The 17277-nt window shown below is 43.9% G+C and overlaps 1 protein-coding gene and 1 pseudogene across 1 annotated transcript in view; both read left to right on the top strand.

Moving 5' to 3' along the window:
• Nucleotides 1-17277, top strand: part of Pisd (phosphatidylserine decarboxylase) — a 44145-nt gene that overhangs the window by 7918 nt on the left and 18950 nt on the right. The window contains exon 2 of the mRNA XM_036200286.1: nucleotides 3695-3774. Within this exon, the coding sequence (XP_036056179.1) occupies nucleotides 3695-3774 (80 nt within the window). The remainder of the gene's footprint in view (nucleotides 1-3694; nucleotides 3775-17277) is intronic.
• On the top strand, nucleotides 13538-16141 carry LOC118591842 (annotated as a pseudogene).

Here is a 17277-nt window from a genome sequence, read left to right as displayed (position 1 = left end):
CTGGAAGCAGTTCCAGGGAGAGAATGGGTAGGAGAAAAGGGTCTGTACCTGGGCATGGCCACATATCCAAGTTAGAAAGCAAAAGAGAATCTGCAAAAAAGACTGACGAGAGATTGGAGAGATGGCTCAGCGGTTAAGAGCACTAGCTGCCCTTCCAGAGGTCCTGAGTTCAAGTCCCAGCACCCACACGGCAACTCACACCTGTCCGTAACTTCAGTTCCAGGGGATCTGACACCCTCACACCAGTGTACATAAAAGTTAAATAAATTATTTTTTAAAAAGAGAAGACTGACAAAGTCTCAGGAAGTTAGGAGCACTCCAGACCCCAGAAGTCAGGAGTGAGATTCAGGGAGACAGGCCAAGAAGAGACCTGGTGTGTATTCAGTGACATTGGAGGCGTGGAGGGTGCTGACCGAGGGCAACGGCATAGGAACAAAAATGTGAGGACATGATTGACAGTGAAGGACAGGCACCAAAGCTACACCGAGAAACCTGTCTCAAAAAACAAATAAATAAAAAAGGATGTGATGAAAGAGAGGAAAAGTGAGGTGGGAACTGGAGAGATGTGGGGCACAGTTTCTATGTGAACTGCAGGAATTATGGTATTTATGTCATGAGCGACACGCTGACAGGAAGGGGACATTCTGGGGGAAGGTAGGTGCATAAACAGACCGCCTCAACACTGTATCCAGAGATGGTGGGCAAACAACTGTGGATGATTGTGTCATCCCTGCCCTCCCCAAAGCGTCGAGTGAGGGGGAGCAGCAGAGCGATGTCTAGACCCTCCCTTCTTGTTTTGTTTTGTTTTTGTGTTTTGAGACATTCTCTTGCTATGAGCCAGACTAGTCCTGAACTTTCTCAATCCTCCTGCATCAGTCTCTCAGCATACTTTGCCCTTTAGTCAGTTGGAATGGTCATTGTTCTAATTCTGCTTGAAAAGCAGGGCTTTATTTAGGCTTACTGTTGTATAGTGAGAGCAGGTGTTCTCAGATGGTGTAGTGCTCAGTTTTGTTAACAGCTGCCCACAGGCTGAGACTCCACCCCTCACATAGAGGAGAAGCCAGGTCCATCGGTTAGCCACATCAGCACCATGTGGGGAGGGTGTTTTCAAGTCAAGTTTTTTAAGAAGAAAATCGAAGTACTGAAACGGGATTATGTTTATAGCATTTAACGACTAAATAACCATAAGGTAAATAATACATCCAAAAGTTATAAATGCATTTCTTTTCTTCACAAAAAAATATCAATTTAGATGTTTATAGTAGTGAAAGTTACCACTTTAATATAATGTTCTCCAAAGAAGAAAGAAACATTTACTGTCAAGGATGTAGTTTCTTTATCTAGATTTCAGATAAATATTTTAGAAAATGAAGTTGGGTATGATACATGCCTTTAATCCCACAACCCAGGAGGCAGAGGCCAGAGGATCTGTACAAGTTCAAGACGAGCGTAGTCTAAACAGTGAGTTCTAGGCTAGTCAGGGAGACCCTGCCTAAAAGAAAAAAAAAAGTGTGCATGTGAGTGATTGCATGTTGGCATGTGTATCACATAAGTACCTGGTGCCCAAGGAGGCCCAAAACAAACAAAACATCTCAGACACTAGGGGATCATCTGAATTGAAATTCAGAGAATTGAAAGTTTGATCTTTGATGAGGGAAGTCTAGTTCCTAACTAGAAGTCAATGCTCTGCTTAAAATCAGTATGATCACTTTTCACCACTGGGACATGTTTGATTTCCCCCAGAGAAGTGGCATTTCTTAGATCACGCCACTCAGAAAGAGTAGGTCCATGTTTCTCAGTCCTTTGCTCACTCTGTCACTACAGCTCTTCAGGCACAGTAGCCCAAAAGACAATGAAAACATTGTACACCAGAGCCACCGTGGTAGTACACAAACATAATCCCAGCACTGTGAGCAGAGACAGGCCAGCCTGAGCTGCATGGTGAGACCTTGTCTCAAAACAATCCAAAGCCTGGTGGTGGTCATGCACCCCTTTGGCCCCAAGCACTTGGGAGGTAGAGGTAGGTAGATCTCTGAGTTCCGGGCCAGCCTGATCTACAAAGCTAGTTCCAAGACAGTGAGGGCTATACAGAGAAACCCTGTCTGGAAAAACTGAAAACAAACAAACAAACAAACCACAGCAATTCAGTGGGGGAAAAGGAGGGGAGAAAGAAAGAAAACATTCTAAACTGGTAGAGCTAGTGAGACTAGCTTAGTGTGGTATGTCGGTGGCCACCCCTCCCCGTTCTTCAGTATATATATATTGGTTTTCAAGACAGGGTTTCTCTGTGTAGCATTTGGAGCCTGTCCTGGAAGTCACTCTGTAGACCAATCTGGCCTCGAACTCACAGAGATCTGCCTGCCTCTGCCTCCTGAGTGCTGGGATTAAAAGTGTGCACCACCACTGCCCAGCATCAGTATAAATATTTAAAGATTTATTTATTTATTATGTATATAGCATGTATGACTGCAGGCCAGAAGAGGGCACCAGATCTCATTACAGATGGTTGTGAGCCACCATGTGGTTACTCAGGACCTTTGGAAGAACAGCCAGTGCTCTTAACCTCTGAACCATCTCTCCAGCCCCAGTATAAATATTTAAAGCATTAAATTTTCAGCCTCTGACAAGTAGGTAGGTTCAAGGAGCAGGGCTCAGCATATGCAGATCTGTGTGCAGCTCTTCCTTTGTGTGCAGAATCGCCTGCAGAAAAATTAGGCTTTGAGACCTTGTTTCCCTGTGTGTTATGATCTCACGATTAATGATGAAAAAACCTTTCATTGTATATAGTGGTTTCAAACTTAGAAAAGTTATTAAAAAAAATAGTGACTAGAATCCAAGATACCCTTACTCAGATTCTGCAAACTCCATGTGGTTGGTATTCTCTTTTACTGTATGGATCCTGGTGTCTGCAGTATAGAGCCTGGCAGACTCTATAATGTAACTGTTTCAGCTTCTCCTATGGGGATGTTTCTTTCATTACTTGTGGTTAAAGCCATGAAGCTCACATTGATACAATATTGTAGGATTTCTAAATTGTGCTTGGCTACCCACACCTGTGATCCCAGCACTCAGGAAGTAGATGCAGAAGGACAAGGAGTTCAGGGTTATCCTCAGTTATATAGGAAGCTTAAGGCCAAAACCTTGGCTGCAGGCTGAATTGCCACTCAGTAGGGCTGGGAGAGATGACTCCACTGTTTAGTTAAAAGTGTGTACGTGCTGCTCTCAGAGATGACCCAAGTTCAATTCCCAGTTGGGCCACTCCCATCCATCTAACTCGATCTGCAGTTGGATCTGACACCTTCCCCTGGCCTCCACAGGCACCTATACTCATGTGGACATACGTGGACATACTCACACACACACACACACACACACACAGAGTTAAAAATAATTTCAGAAAAATTTAAGTTGTCAACCAATTTGTCAATTTTATTTGTTTGTTTGTTTTGTGATGTGTCTTAGAGGCTTTCCGTTTGTGGGCTTTTAGTGGGCAGCACATGCTGTTTATTGGGTCATCTGTAGTGCATTTCCGCATCAGGTGGACAGTGTGGTTTTTGTGGGGTCACTCTAAGTATCAGATATCAGAACATTCAACATTTTCTTCAACGAAAAATAAATAGGTCAAGCAAACCAATTCTGTTTCTAAATAGAATCAGAAATTTTATTTGCAATGATTTGTTTTTCTTGGTTGTAGCCCTGGCCACTACGAATATAATGCCATGCACCATTTCCTGGGGTCCTTACAGAAGCTGCCTGTTGAAACCTTCAGCACAGGTAAGGAGCAACTGAACATCTGTTTACTCAACCGGAAGTTAACTGAAAGTTGGACAAACATAGGGTTGTTAGAATTAAATACCTTTGAAGCACTCCTGTAAGTCATGTTGACTGGCGTGTAGTCCTTGCTGGAGCCTCAACACTGTTCATTGTCTGAGTAGTACTGTGCTGTATGACGGCATTCATTGTTGGGTATTTGTTTCTCGCTTTGTCTGCCATAGACAGTACTACAGTGAAACGTTTGCCGTTTTCAGGGTAACTGTGTAGAGGCAGAATTCCTGAGCCAGAAGGTGTCTGTAAGCTAAGCATGATGGTGCATACCTAGTATAATGCCAGCCTTCGGTAGCTTGAGACAGGACGATAATAGGTTTGAAAGCTTGAGCTATATATTGAGACTCTATAAAACATTTATGTATTTTGCACTTTAGTATTTGGGCCAAATTGTTCCTCATAGAGTCTGTTCCAGTTGAGACTCATGAGTAGAAAGTCCTATGGAGTGGCACCTCCCTAACCCCAGCACTGTGGAGTAAGAACTTGGTGGTCTGGTTGTGTTGTCTTTATTACCCACATTTCCTTTTGTTTACATACTGAATGCTGTTTCTAGTGGCCCAGTATCCATCCTGGGAGTAAAATGAGCTGGTTGATGAGAACAACAGAAAGCCTGCTACAACCATGCTCGTTAATGGGAGCACTTGGGGCTGTTACTAATTAGTAACTTCATGCTGGAACACGCAGGGAGAGCCTCAGCAATGAACATGTAGTCCTATTTCATTCAGTTCCCAGTGCCCACGACTGTCTACAGGTCTGGCTCACGTTGATTTTCTCTGCCAGTTAAAGAATTAAAAGGAAGAATTTCGAGCTAAACAGGTAGCAGCAGAGAAATCCCAAGCACCGTAGACAGAATCAGCAACAGGTGGAGAAATAGGTTCACTGGGGGTGAGGAGTCGCAGGCATGCAGCAGGCACACAGGAAAAGACCCTCTGCAAAGCAGAGAGGGAACCGGGGAAGCCGAAAAGCTGGGTCTCTTCTCAGGGGCGGGGCTCTTTAAGTCTCTTCTGCTTCAAGCCAACAAAGAGTTGGCAATGAGGAAGCAGTGCCTCAGAGGAGGGTTGACCTGAGGGCTGTTGCGTAGCCAATGGCAAAGGTTCAGAGCACAAGACAGCAGCTTGGTGATGATGTGTATCTGTGGAGCTTGTCCTATGAGTGAGGCGGCCTCTATACATAAACAGTCACACTTTCTGTAGTACTGTAATGCCTGCTGAGAGCAGTTAGAACAGCTCGGGCACTTTGGCCCGTAGGAAGAGAACAGGCAAGCCACCCTCACAATCCTCGGCAGACTCGATCTCTCTGCCACCACCGTCACCAGAAGCTACACTGTGGAGAAAGCCATTTGTCTCCTTAAAGAGTTGAAGGAGCCTTTCAGCAACTTAAGTTTAGAAGTCAACTGTTGAGTTTCTTCTACTATAACCTCATGTGAAACATTAAAAGACAAAGTCAGCGAGGAAAGTTCCTTGACATCATAATTAACACAAGTCTTGTTTAATGAGGTGAGGTGTAATTGTGTAGCTGGCACTACCCACCAGAACCTTCTTACCGGAATCCTGTAGAAGACCTACTGGCAGTGCCTTACCAGCAAGCAAGGCTTCTGCCCATGTGCCAGCTGTAATGTCCTTTGGGGGGCAATATGGGCCAAACCTGAGTAAAATCTGGGTTCCATTTGTTGAAAGCACACCGAGACAGCAGCATGTAATTGACATTTTAAAAGAGAAATATCTTTTTTTTTTTTTTTTTTTTTAAGCTGAGCATCGAACCCAGGGCCTTGCACTTGCTAGGCAAGTGCTCTACCACTGAGCTAAATCCCCAACCCGAGAAATGTCTTTTTTAATAGGGTTATCCAGCAATGTTTCACATTCACAGTTTTGATATCTTTTGTTTTGTTTTGTTTTGTTTTTTGTTTTGTTGTTGTTTTGAAACAGGGTTTCTCTGTAGAGCCCTGGCTAACCTGGAACTCACTCTGTAGACTAAGCTGGCCTTGAACTGAAGGGTCTTTGCCTTCTGAGTGCTGGGATTAAAGGCTTGTACCACCACTGCCCACCCATTTTGATATCTTGACTAATTCCCAAAACCTGTATTTGGCAAGTGACATGATTGGTACACATCTGCAGTCCCAGCACCTGGGAGGTGGAGGCGGGGGATCAGGGAGATCAAGGCCTGTCTAGATTGCACTGAGACCCTATCTTTTGTTTTTTGTTATCAAGACATTGTTTTTTTGTGTAACAGCTCTGTCCATCCTGGAACTTGATTTGTGGATCAGGCTGGCCTTGAACTCAGAGAGATCTGCCTGCCTCTGCCTCCTGAGTGCCACTTGGCTGAGAGGGAATAAGATTTGCTTAGGACAAAAGATATCATATTATAGCTGTGAGAAGTGCTCCTCCAGAAACAGATATTATTATCAGGAAGAGAATCACTAATGAGAAATCGATGTTCAAATTAACATTTCATATAATTCAGCATAGCATCTGAGAACTGTTAAACATACTGATCATCTTAAACTTGTCTATACTTTTCTACTGGGTGTTGAAGACCATGTAGATGGCCAAAACTAATTATCTATCTGTCTGTCTGTCTGTCTCAAGGCCAGTTGAAGATTGGTCCTTGAGGGTTACTTGGGCTTGGGAGGGGTCTTTGCTTCTCGTCTTTCTTTGTGGGTTAATCCCTCTGTGTGAGGGTAAGTCAAAGGACTGGCTTGACCATTGTTTCCTTTGAAAATGTGGAGGAATTTTTTCCTCTTTGTTGACCCTCCTCTTTGCAGGCTTGGCACTGGTCAGAGTCCACCCCTCCCTCAACAAGAGGAGTGATTTTCCAGTTACAGTACAGGATATATTGAGAGATGTGCCACTGTTTCCTGGGACTTCGTTGACCTTGGAGGACAAGGGGGAAAATATTCTCCCTTTTAGTTCCTCTGCCCACATTAGTGTTTGCTTCCAAATGTGGTTATTGAACACCCAGAGATTTGATTTTGTTTTGTTTTGTTTTATTTTGGGGGACAGGGTTTCTCTGTGTGTAGCCCTGGCTGACCTGGAACTCACTCTGTAGACCTGGCTGGCCTCAAACTCAGAAATCTGTCTGCCTCTGCCTCCCAAGTGCTGAAATTAAAGGCATGTGCCACCATCGCCTGGCTCAGTTCAGTATTTTTAACTAATGTGTAATATTTAGGTGAAGCCTGAGCAGAAATTAAGCACTTTAAAATAAACCTTGAGGGCTGGAGAGATGGCTCAGAGGTCAAGAGCACTGACTGGTCTTCCAGAGGTCCTGAGTTCAATTCCCAGCAACCACATGGTGACTCACAACCATCTGTAATGAGATCTGGTGCTTTCTTCTGGCTTGCAAGGACACATGCAGGCAGAACACTGTATATGTGATAAATAAATAAATCTTTAAAAAAATAGCCAGGTGGTGGTGGTGGCAGCACATGCCTGTGATCCCAGCACTCGGGAGGCAGAGGCAGGTGGATCTCTGTGAGTTTGAGGCCAGTCTGGTCTACAGAGCTAGTCCAGGACAGGCTCCAAAGCTACAGAGAAACCCTGTCTCGAAAAACCAAAGATAGATAGATAGATAAATAAATAAATAGATAAATAAATAAATTCCAGAGATAAATAAATTTAATTAATCTAAATAAATAAATAAATGAATGAATAAATAAATAAACCTTGAATAGACATACCTAAGTTTATTACGGCTAGAATCTGTGGGTCCATGCTGTAATATTTAGCAAGATCTAGGTGGTCCTGAAAGTAAAAGAAAATTTGGACATAGAAGATTTTAGGAGAATTTTCTTCTTGTTTACAGAATAGTTCTAATTGGAGGATGGCATTATAATTAAGAATTGCCCCTGGGAGCTACTTTTTATTTTTCCTAGAGGTTATTTAGGCCATGCATTGGTTTAGAAAGGACTAAAGCTTTCTTCTAAGTGTCTGCGAATCTAACTTGTTCTAGTTGTCCAGGAGGCAAGTGGTAAACTTAAAGGAGTCTTGGAGGGTTTCGCTTCCATCTGTAAAGTGAAAACAAGATTGAAAGAAGCAGATGAAAGTCCACCTAATCCTCCGCAAGTCTCTCAGACCAGCATCCAGACAGAGATGGCAATACCTTGCCAATTGAAGGTTGGTCAATGCGACCTAAACCCCTCAAGACTGGTTCCCAGTGTGGGACTGAGCTGCACTTATCCATGCCTGAAGTTCCAGCCCCGCCACTTTTCACATTTACCCTAGGTATCATTATTGGTTGTATTTTACTTTCCTTCTAACCTCATCCATTGGCCATTTCAAAGAAAGCCCTAATTCTGAGACATACACTGGTTCCCTCCAAGCCTCATCCTAAGGATAGATTGGGGTGGAGAGCATGCAACTTCCCCCTCAACCTTCTTTATAGGATAGTCAAGGTTAAGACGACATGCATTTTGAGAGACAGAGCTTTTGGGTTTTTATTTGTTTTCCTGGGATCTAAATAATGACCTGTTTTTGTGATGTAAGCTTAGTAACCTCTAGCTCTTGCAAAAGGGAGTAGGACCCCAGTGAATCTGAAATAGTAGCCTCAACAATAATAAAAGGGGATCATTTGTTTGTCTTGGGGTCTCCCTAATCTCATGTCCATTTTTCCTCTTGTGCTATAAATCCTTATTATTATTATTGTTGCTGTTTTAAATCCAGATAGGAAGCAAGCATGATAAACACCCATGATTGATCGATATCTATCTTTCTATCTATCTGTAAGTGGACACAGCAAAACCACCAAACAAGACCACTCCATGGGTAGAAAGAAGTTTATTAGGGAACAGACTACCCCAATGTCTCACAGGGTGGAGAACAGCCGCCCAGCCTGGGAGAGCAAGAGCCTTCACAGGGTTCCTGAAGGCTTATGGGTAGATCCTTCCCTCTTGGGAGATTTTTTTTTTTTTCTTGCCTTGGGTAGAACCCCAGCTGAGCCCACCAAGAGGGGCCTGGGCCTGATGCAGTCAGGTCAGTGTATGTGTGGCAGATATCCCTTGAGGTATGTGGCTGGTTAGGGAGGGATGAGGAAGCTATGATTTCTGATGAACAAGGTCCCTGAGTCACTGGATTTCTGAGAAATGCTGAGGGTTAGGTTTCTGTCTTCCCATGGCCATCTGCCCCAGCTAAGCTCGGGTAGCCATTGCAGGGTATCGGCAGCTGTGCCACTTTTCTTAGGGCCCCACTATGTGGCCGAACACTAAATTAGGTGTAACGGAGGCTTTTCTGTCCCACCCCAGTCCCACAGCCACTTCCCAAATAATTGACTCAGAAGCTTAATATTCATTACAAACTGTTTGGCCTATGGCTCAGGCTTATTACTAGCTGGCTCTTACATCTTAAATTAACCCATTTCCATTAATCTATGTATTGCCACATGGCCATGGCATTACTGGTCTGCTGGCATCTTGCTCCTTGGGTGGCTGCCTGGGATCTCCCTGACTCTACTCTGCCCTTTTCCTATATCTCTGCTTAGATTTCCCACCTGCCTCTATCCTGCCTTGCCATCGGGCAAAGCAGCTTTATTTACTAACCAATGGGAGCAACACATATTCACAGCATACAGAAAGACATCCCACATCAATTAGGAGGGACTTCTCACAATTCACTCTATGTAAATTGGGCTTTAAGTCCCTGTAATTTAAAGGATAGTAAACAAAGCAGAACAAAAATAATTGTAAAAGAACTCAGAATGTGATTGTATTAGATTGTTTCTTTTTTAAACCTGTTATTGCAATAGTAAAACAAAGTGAAACATTAAGAAAAAAAAAAATCCTGGAGGCCTAGTGTTGCCTCTTAAGTCTAATAAAAAAGAAACACATAATAACCAGAGGGCTTAGTTGGAAAGGAGACTTCATGGACGCCACCATATTTGGTTTACGCCACGTGGTTACATTCACCAAGATGGCAGTGAAATCACATGCCATTGGCCTTCTTTATAATGTTAGCAAAGATGGCAGCCAACCACATGGTTGCTCGGTCTTGATGAGGTCAATAGCCAAGCTGATAACAAGCCACGTGGTTGCTCTTTGTTTACGGAGAGCCCGGCTCCCTGAGAAGGTGTGTCCCTCTCCCATCTCACAGATTAAATGTGGGCCTTTTTACCCTTTTCTGTAAAAGAGACACTTTGGTTAGTTAGCCTGGGTAGAGGAGGAAGCAATACCATGGCCTCAGCTGGCAAAATAAAGAAACAGGAAGGAATTCCATAGTCTAAGCTCAGGGGAGCAGAGTAGCTGTGATCAGGTGGAGGCCTCTCAGATAGCTTCCTTTTTTCTAGAGAGAGGGAGCAAAGAATTTTACCACCACCCAATTTAAGTTCAAAACAGCAGTTTGCCTGTCTCAGTCCCAAGTGGGCAGAAGAGGCAGGATAGGAGATTCAGGTGCTTTGAAAAATCCAAAGATTTGTCTGTCTCCACATAAAACTATTTCCCTATAAATGTCCTTCCTTCATGCACCAGGGTCAGTGACCAGACGAAGGCAACATGCTGTGGAGCCAGACTCTAGGTTAGTAGTATAGTTTTAGTACCTTTTCACAGGTTTCTAGTCACCAGACACTTCCACTGGTTTCCTAGGGTACACACTTTCTTGTAAGAAAGAAGAAAATAAAATTACCAATCCCATTCTAGGACACAAACCAGTACTAGCAGCAGCCTAACAGACACACCTTCCTATCCTTTCAGGGTTTAGTCTGATTTCTAACCTTGATGAGTCAGTGTTCCTCAGAAGAAATCCTGGACAAGCCTCCAGAACGCTATAGTCTAGGAGTCTCGATCAAGGGCATTTCTCCTGCTGGTTCAAGGAAAAGTCTCCAGCACAATGAGCAGCACTGGAGAAATCTCAGACACTGCAGACAGAATGAGTAGCTGAAGAAAGTCGTTTACTGGGAGTGAGGAGACACACATGCAGTGGACACAGAGAAAAGACTGCTCCGAAAGCTGAGGGAGAACTCAGGAAGCCAAAAAGTCCAGTCTCGCCTCAAGGGATGGGTTTTTAAAGTCTCTGAAGAGTTTTTCTCCCCTAATTTCTGGTTGGTCAGTTTGAAGATAGATGGTTGGTTGGCCCAGAACTGTTGTAGATCATGAGCCAGGCTTGAACTTGTTGAGCTAGTCTGTCAGCAGGGGGCCTGCTGGAGTGAGACAAAATGCCTACAAGGCCTGTGTTTTAAGCTGCCAGGCTTTTGTCTTAAAGTCAGAAGGGTGAGGAAGAAGCTGGCCATATTGGAAATTTGCCATCTTTACTACCAAGCCATGCCCTCTCCCTGTCTGCCTACCTAAGACCTATCTAACTCCTACTCACTCACAACTTGGCTATCACCTGTATACACAAACACAAACACATATAATTACCAAAAAAAAAAAAAAAAAGGAAGGAAGGAAGGAAAGAAGGAAGAAAGAAAAGTCCAGAGAAAAGCCTATAAATGAAGCTGGCTGTGCTAATCCCAGCACTTGGGAGACTGAGCAGGAGGACTGCCTTGAGCTTGAGGCCAGCCTGGGATATGGAGTGAGACTCTGCCTTAAAAAGGGGGGCGGTGGTGGCTGAGAGAGGTTCAGAGCACTAAATGTTCTTCCAGAGGTCCCGATCAATTCCCAGCAACCACATGGTGGCTCACAACCACCTGTAATGAGATCTGGCTCCCTCTTCTGGCCCGCAGGCATACATGCAGGCAGAACACTGTATATGCAGTAAATAAATCTTTTTTTAAAAAAGGTATCAGGAGACATTGAGCAGTGTGCTGTGTGGGTGTCAGCTGCAGGCTGTCATAGAACAGTTCAGAAGGAGCAAAGCAAAGGGTAAATCTTTCTCTTGTTGTGGGAGTCCACCAGAGCTGGCCACCTATTCCAGCTGGCACTCAGATACTTGGACCCAAGTGTAGCTCCGAGTATTTAGAGTAAGGGATTTTTTTAAAACCCAGAACCATATCCTGGTATCTTGCTCAGCAGCCGCAGCGGGAGGATTTGGGTAAGCAAGCAGTTTAACTGAAACTAAGATAAATTAGCTAGGACATCTTGACCTTAGGTTCTTAGAACAGAATTGGGTAGTTTTCCATGGAATTCTCTATCAAGGAGATCAAATTCTATTTTTTTCTTTTTTTTGTTTTGTTTGTTTGTTTGTTAGTTTTTTTCGAGACAGGGTTTTTCTGTGTAGTTTTGATGCCTGTCCTGGATCTTGCTCTGTAGACCAGGCTGACCTCAAACTTACAGAGATCCACCTGTGCTGGGATTAAAGGCGTGTGCCACCACCACCTGGCCTGAGATCAAATTCTTATTAAGCCTGAAATGGCCTCAGTAAGAATACAAAATAGGGGCTGGAGAGATGACTCAGAGGTTAAGAGCACCGACTGCTCTACCAGAGGTCCTGAGTTCAATTCCCAGCAACCACATAGTGGCTCACAACCATCTGTAATGAGAAGATCTGGCACCCTCTTCTGTATACATAATAAATAAATAAGTAAATAAGCCTTTAAAAAAAAGAATACAAAATAGAGGAACTTTTGCACCATCTTGCCCTGTCACACTCTGACAAGTCTTTCTTGATCAGATCTCTCTTTTCAGTTTTTAAGTTAGTAGTGTCAGATTTCTGAGGCAGCCTAAAGTAACAGGAGGCGGGAAGAGACAGGAGTCTGACCTTTCAGCGGATGGGATGTATGTATTCATTCGAACATTGAGGGGCAGCCTCACTCCTGAGACTGGCTGAGGAGACTGCCAGAGAGATGGCTGCGGCCCTTTGTAGGGTGGAAATGACTGCAGCATGTAGCTCGTGTTTCCCTCCTGTAGACTCTACCTCCCAAAGTTGCCTGTCCTATAGGTGGAGTTTTCCTGTTGCTGCAGCAGTTTCCCAAATAACCAACACTGAGACTCAATATTATAAATGCTTGGCCAATAGCTCAGGCTTGTTACTAGCTAACTCTTACATTTAAATTAACTCATTTCTTATCTGTGCTCTACTATGAAGCTTGGTACCTTTTCTCAGTATGGCATGCTCATCTCAATTCTCCCTGCATTTTGTGGTGACTCCTCTGACTCCGCCCCCTTCATTCCAGCTTTCTCCCATCTCAGGCTGTCTCACCAAATTTCTTCCTGTCCAGCTATCAGCCAATCAGCTTTTTATTGACATCCAGAGCAATACGTATTTACAGTGTACAGAAGGATTATTCCACAGCATTGTCCAAGACAAGGCAGGCTGTCCCAACAGATAACTTATCAAGTAGCAGATTCATTAGGAATGATTAGACAATGGAGAAGATTTATGACATCCTTTGTTTATTTAAAAAAGAACCAATGCCAGGTGGTGGTGGTGGCAGCGCACATCTTTAATCCCAGCACTTGGGAGGCAGAGGCAGGCAGATCTCTGTGAGTTCGAGGCCAGCCTGGTCTACAGAGTGAGTTCCAGGACAGGCTTCAAAACTACACAGAGAAACCCTGCCTCAAAAAATAAAAAATAAAAATATAAAATAAAATAAGAAAGAACCAGCAAGCCAGTGAAATGGCTCAGTGGGTAAAGGAACTTGCTACCAAATCTGATAACCTGTTTGATTTTGAGCATTCACTTGGTACCTGTACAACACATTTGTGTGTGGGTGTGCATACATACACAGATTAAATAAATACATTTTAAAAAAGAACCAGTGCTGACATGCTGGTTTTGCATCTTCCATATGGTACCTAAGGTGAGAGGTGTTTTGCGTTAGGGGAGTGACTTGGGACCTGGTCGCTGCCACCATGGGTAAAACAGCTGATTCTCCTGGTCAGGGAACCCGTCCCGACCCAGTGTGGAGTTTCAGTGGGTGGAAGAAAAAACACAGCCACAGGCAAAACCAAAAGAAGGAGCGGAGGAAGCAGCTGAAGAAGCCGGAATGGCAGGTCGAGCGCGGGGATCAGCCGCCTGGTGCAGAACTACGAGAAGATAAATGTAAATGAAATTACAAGATTTTCAGATTTCCCTTTGTCCAAAAACTCATTAAAAGATTTGCAAGAAGCTCAGTACCGCTTGGTACAGAGATACAGAAGCAGACCATAGGGTTGGCTTTGCAAGGTAAAGATGTGCTTGGAGCTGCCAAAACTGGATCTGGCAAGACTTTGGCTTTTCTCATTCCAGTGTTGGAAGCCTTATACTGCCTGCAGTGAACTTCAGCAGATGGCCTGGGGGTTCTGATAATTTCACCTACTCGAGAACTGGCCTATCAGACATTAGAGGTTCTACCACGCAAAGTAGGGAAGAATCATGACTTTTCAGCTGGTCTCATCATTGGTGGCAAGGATTTGAAACATGAAGCTGAGAGGATCGACAGCATAAATATACTCGTTTGCACATAGGTCGACTTCTTCAACACATGAATGAAACAATATGTTTTCATGCCACCAATCTTCAGATGGTAGTCCTTGATGAAGCAGATAGGATCTTGGACATGGGCTTTGCTGACACCATGAATACTATTATTGAAAATCTTCCCAAGAAACGCCAAACTTTACTTTTCTCAGCCACGCAGACCAAATCTGTAAGTGACCTTGCACGCTTAAGTTTGAAAGACCCTGAATGTGTTTGGGTTCATGAAAAAGCAAAATACAGCACCCGTGCTACATTGGAACAGAACTATATAGTTTGTGACCTGCACCAAAAAATCAGTGCAGTGTGCTGTTTTCCTTTTTGAGAAGCTACCTAAAGAAGAAGAGTATTGTGTTCTTCTCCAGTTGCAAAGAGGTTCAGTGCCTGTGCAGGGTGTTCTGCCTGTTGCGCCCAGGCATCTCTATCCTTGCTCTCCATGGCCGGCAACAGCAGATGAGAAGAATGGAGGTCTACAACGAGTTTGTCCGAAAGAGGGCTGCAGTGCTTTTTGCTACTGACATTGCAGCCAGAGGATTGGATTTTCCAGCTGTGAATTGGGTTCTTCAGTTTGATTGTCCAGAGGATGCTAACACGTATATTCACAGAGCTGGTAGAACTGCCAGACACAAGAGGATGGCGAAGCTGTATTAATTTTACTACCCTTAGAACAAGAGATGGTGCAGCAGCTTCTCCAGAAGAAAGTACCTGTGAAGGAGATCAGAATCAATCCAGAAAAACCTATTGATGTTCAGAAAAAATTAGAATCATTTTTAGCTCAAGATCAAGATTTAAAAGAAAGAGCTCAAAGGTGTTTTGTCTCCTACATACATTCAGTATATCTTATGAAGGATAAAGAAATATTTAATGTGAGCAAGTTACCTATTACTGAATATGCACTGTCTCTTGGTCTTGCTGTGGCACCATGGGTAAGATTTCTTCAGAAAATGGAGAAGCAGCCCACCAAAGGGTTGGTAAGGAATCAAGTCATCGAAGCAATTCAGCCCAGGGCTCCTTCCCACACCAATGATGAAGTAGGAGAGTTTCGAGCTTATTTCAGTGAGAAAATGTCCATCCTTCACAAAAATGGAAAAAGACTAGAAGAGACAGAACACAGCTTGGCCAGTGGTGATAGTGAAGATCAGGACGAAGACTCAACAGATGAAGAAATGGAAGAGCAGCTGGGAAAAGCAAGAGAGCCTCAGCCTGAACCTGTTCTCAGTGTTGAGGAGGCACAGAAGGAGGTCAAGGAAGCTCCTGTGCAGTTCCTAGACAGAGATGATGATGAGGAAGATGGGCCCGATGCTGATTTCCTCACAGTGAAGCAGTGTGATGTGTTTGGGTTAGATCTTAAAGAGAATGAAGCATTGTCGAAAAAGGAACCTTCTAAATCCAGTGTCAAGAAAAAATTAGCCAAAGTTGCAGAAGCAAAAAAAGTAATGAAGAGAAATTTTAAAATGAATAAGAAAATAACATTTACTGATGAAGGGGAGCTGGTTCAGCAGTGGCCACAGATTCAGAAGTCTGCGACAAAAGATGTGGAGGAAGAGGACGACACTGGTGGCATCAACTCAGACAGCAAAGGAACGGCTTCAGGAAGAGGACACATTCGACAAGGAAGAATATAGGAAGAGGATTAAGGCAGAGCATCGGGAAAGACAGCTAAAAGAAAGAAGCCAGAAGAGAGGCCAGCAAAAGGCAAACAAAGGCTAGAGATGAAGAGGGGCCTTTCTGGACTGGATGAAGATGAGGGTGGGTTTGATCCCAGCACACTTCCAGATCCGGGTAAGTACAGAAGTTCTGAAGACTCCGCAAGTGAAGATATAGAACCTCAGATGAGTGACACCAAGAAGCAGCAAGGAATGAGGAGAAGGAGTAACCTGAAGTGGACGATGTGCTGCCGTCAGGCAGAGGAGGCCAAGTGGGAAACGTTAGAGCCGCCTTTGGATCCAGGCCTGTCCTTAGCAGAGGATGAAGAGCTGGAGCTCAAAAGTCAAAACTAAATATTCTCTGTGCCTTCGTGGACTTTGATGGACATCATTATGTAGGGCAGGAGTTGAAAAGAGCTTTGGGGCACTTAGGTGCTGAGTGTCCCATTCTCAGAGGATACATGCCCTAACAGAAATGATCACATCTCTGCGTTTCTTTCTCACAAACTGATTTCGAAACGTCAAGAAACATACTGAACGTAAGGATGTGTTGTGCACTTGACCAGCACGTGCGCTGTTAGAATTTGGCAGTAGGCTCCTATACCCACCGCTGGAAATGCTTATTCTGTTTGTTTTCACAGTGCTGAGGGTTACACCAAGGCCTCGCACATGCTAGACAAGTGCTCTACTACTGTACCTAGTCCCTGTTTCTTGGTTTTACAGGCAGGTTCTGGATCCCTTGTTCATACTTGTCTTTCATACAATATGGAAATTTTAATGTCATTGATAAATGGCTAATAATTTTATGTATACTTCATTATCTCCAAAGAAACAGTATAATGGACCAATCCTGACAAAGAATGAGTATTTTTTTAATTGAGTGCATAAAAAAATAAACATATTTCCTATAATGGAAAAAAAAAGAACCAGTGCTAAGAATGTAGCTCAGTGGTGCAGCTCTTGCCAAGCATGTTCAAGACCCTAGGTTCAGTCCCCAGTACTACAAAAAAAACAAAAGAATTAGCTGGTTGTGGTGACCAACACGAACACTCCCAGTGCTTGAAAGTCAGAGGCAGGAGCATCAGTCAATACATGGTGAGTTTAAGGCTGGGCGAGGCTCCATGAGACCCTGTCTCAAAACAACTAAAACCAGATACCTCGACTACTGGCAATGGTCGAGAGAAAGCCTGAACTGACCTAGTCTGGTGATCGGATGGCCAAACACACTAACTGTCGTACTGGAACTCTCATCCAATGACTGAGGGAAGCGGATGCAGAGATCCTTGGCCAGTCCCCAGGTGGAGCTCCAGGAGTCCAATTGGTGAGAAAGAGGAGGGATTGTATGAGCGAGAATTGTTAAGACCAAGATTGGAAAAAGCACAGGGACAAATAGCCAAACTAATGGAAACACATGAACTATGAACCAAAAGCTGAGGAGCCCCCAACTGGATCAGGCCCTCTGGATAAGTAAGACAATTGAATAGCTTGAA

This window comes from Onychomys torridus, chromosome 10, assembly GCF_903995425.1.
Source record: "Onychomys torridus chromosome 10, mOncTor1.1, whole genome shotgun sequence".
In the NCBI taxonomy this organism is placed as follows: Eukaryota; Metazoa; Chordata; class Mammalia; order Rodentia; family Cricetidae; genus Onychomys; species Onychomys torridus.
The sequence above is the reverse complement of the archived record's forward strand: the minus strand, read 5'-3'. Positions and strand labels throughout refer to the sequence as shown.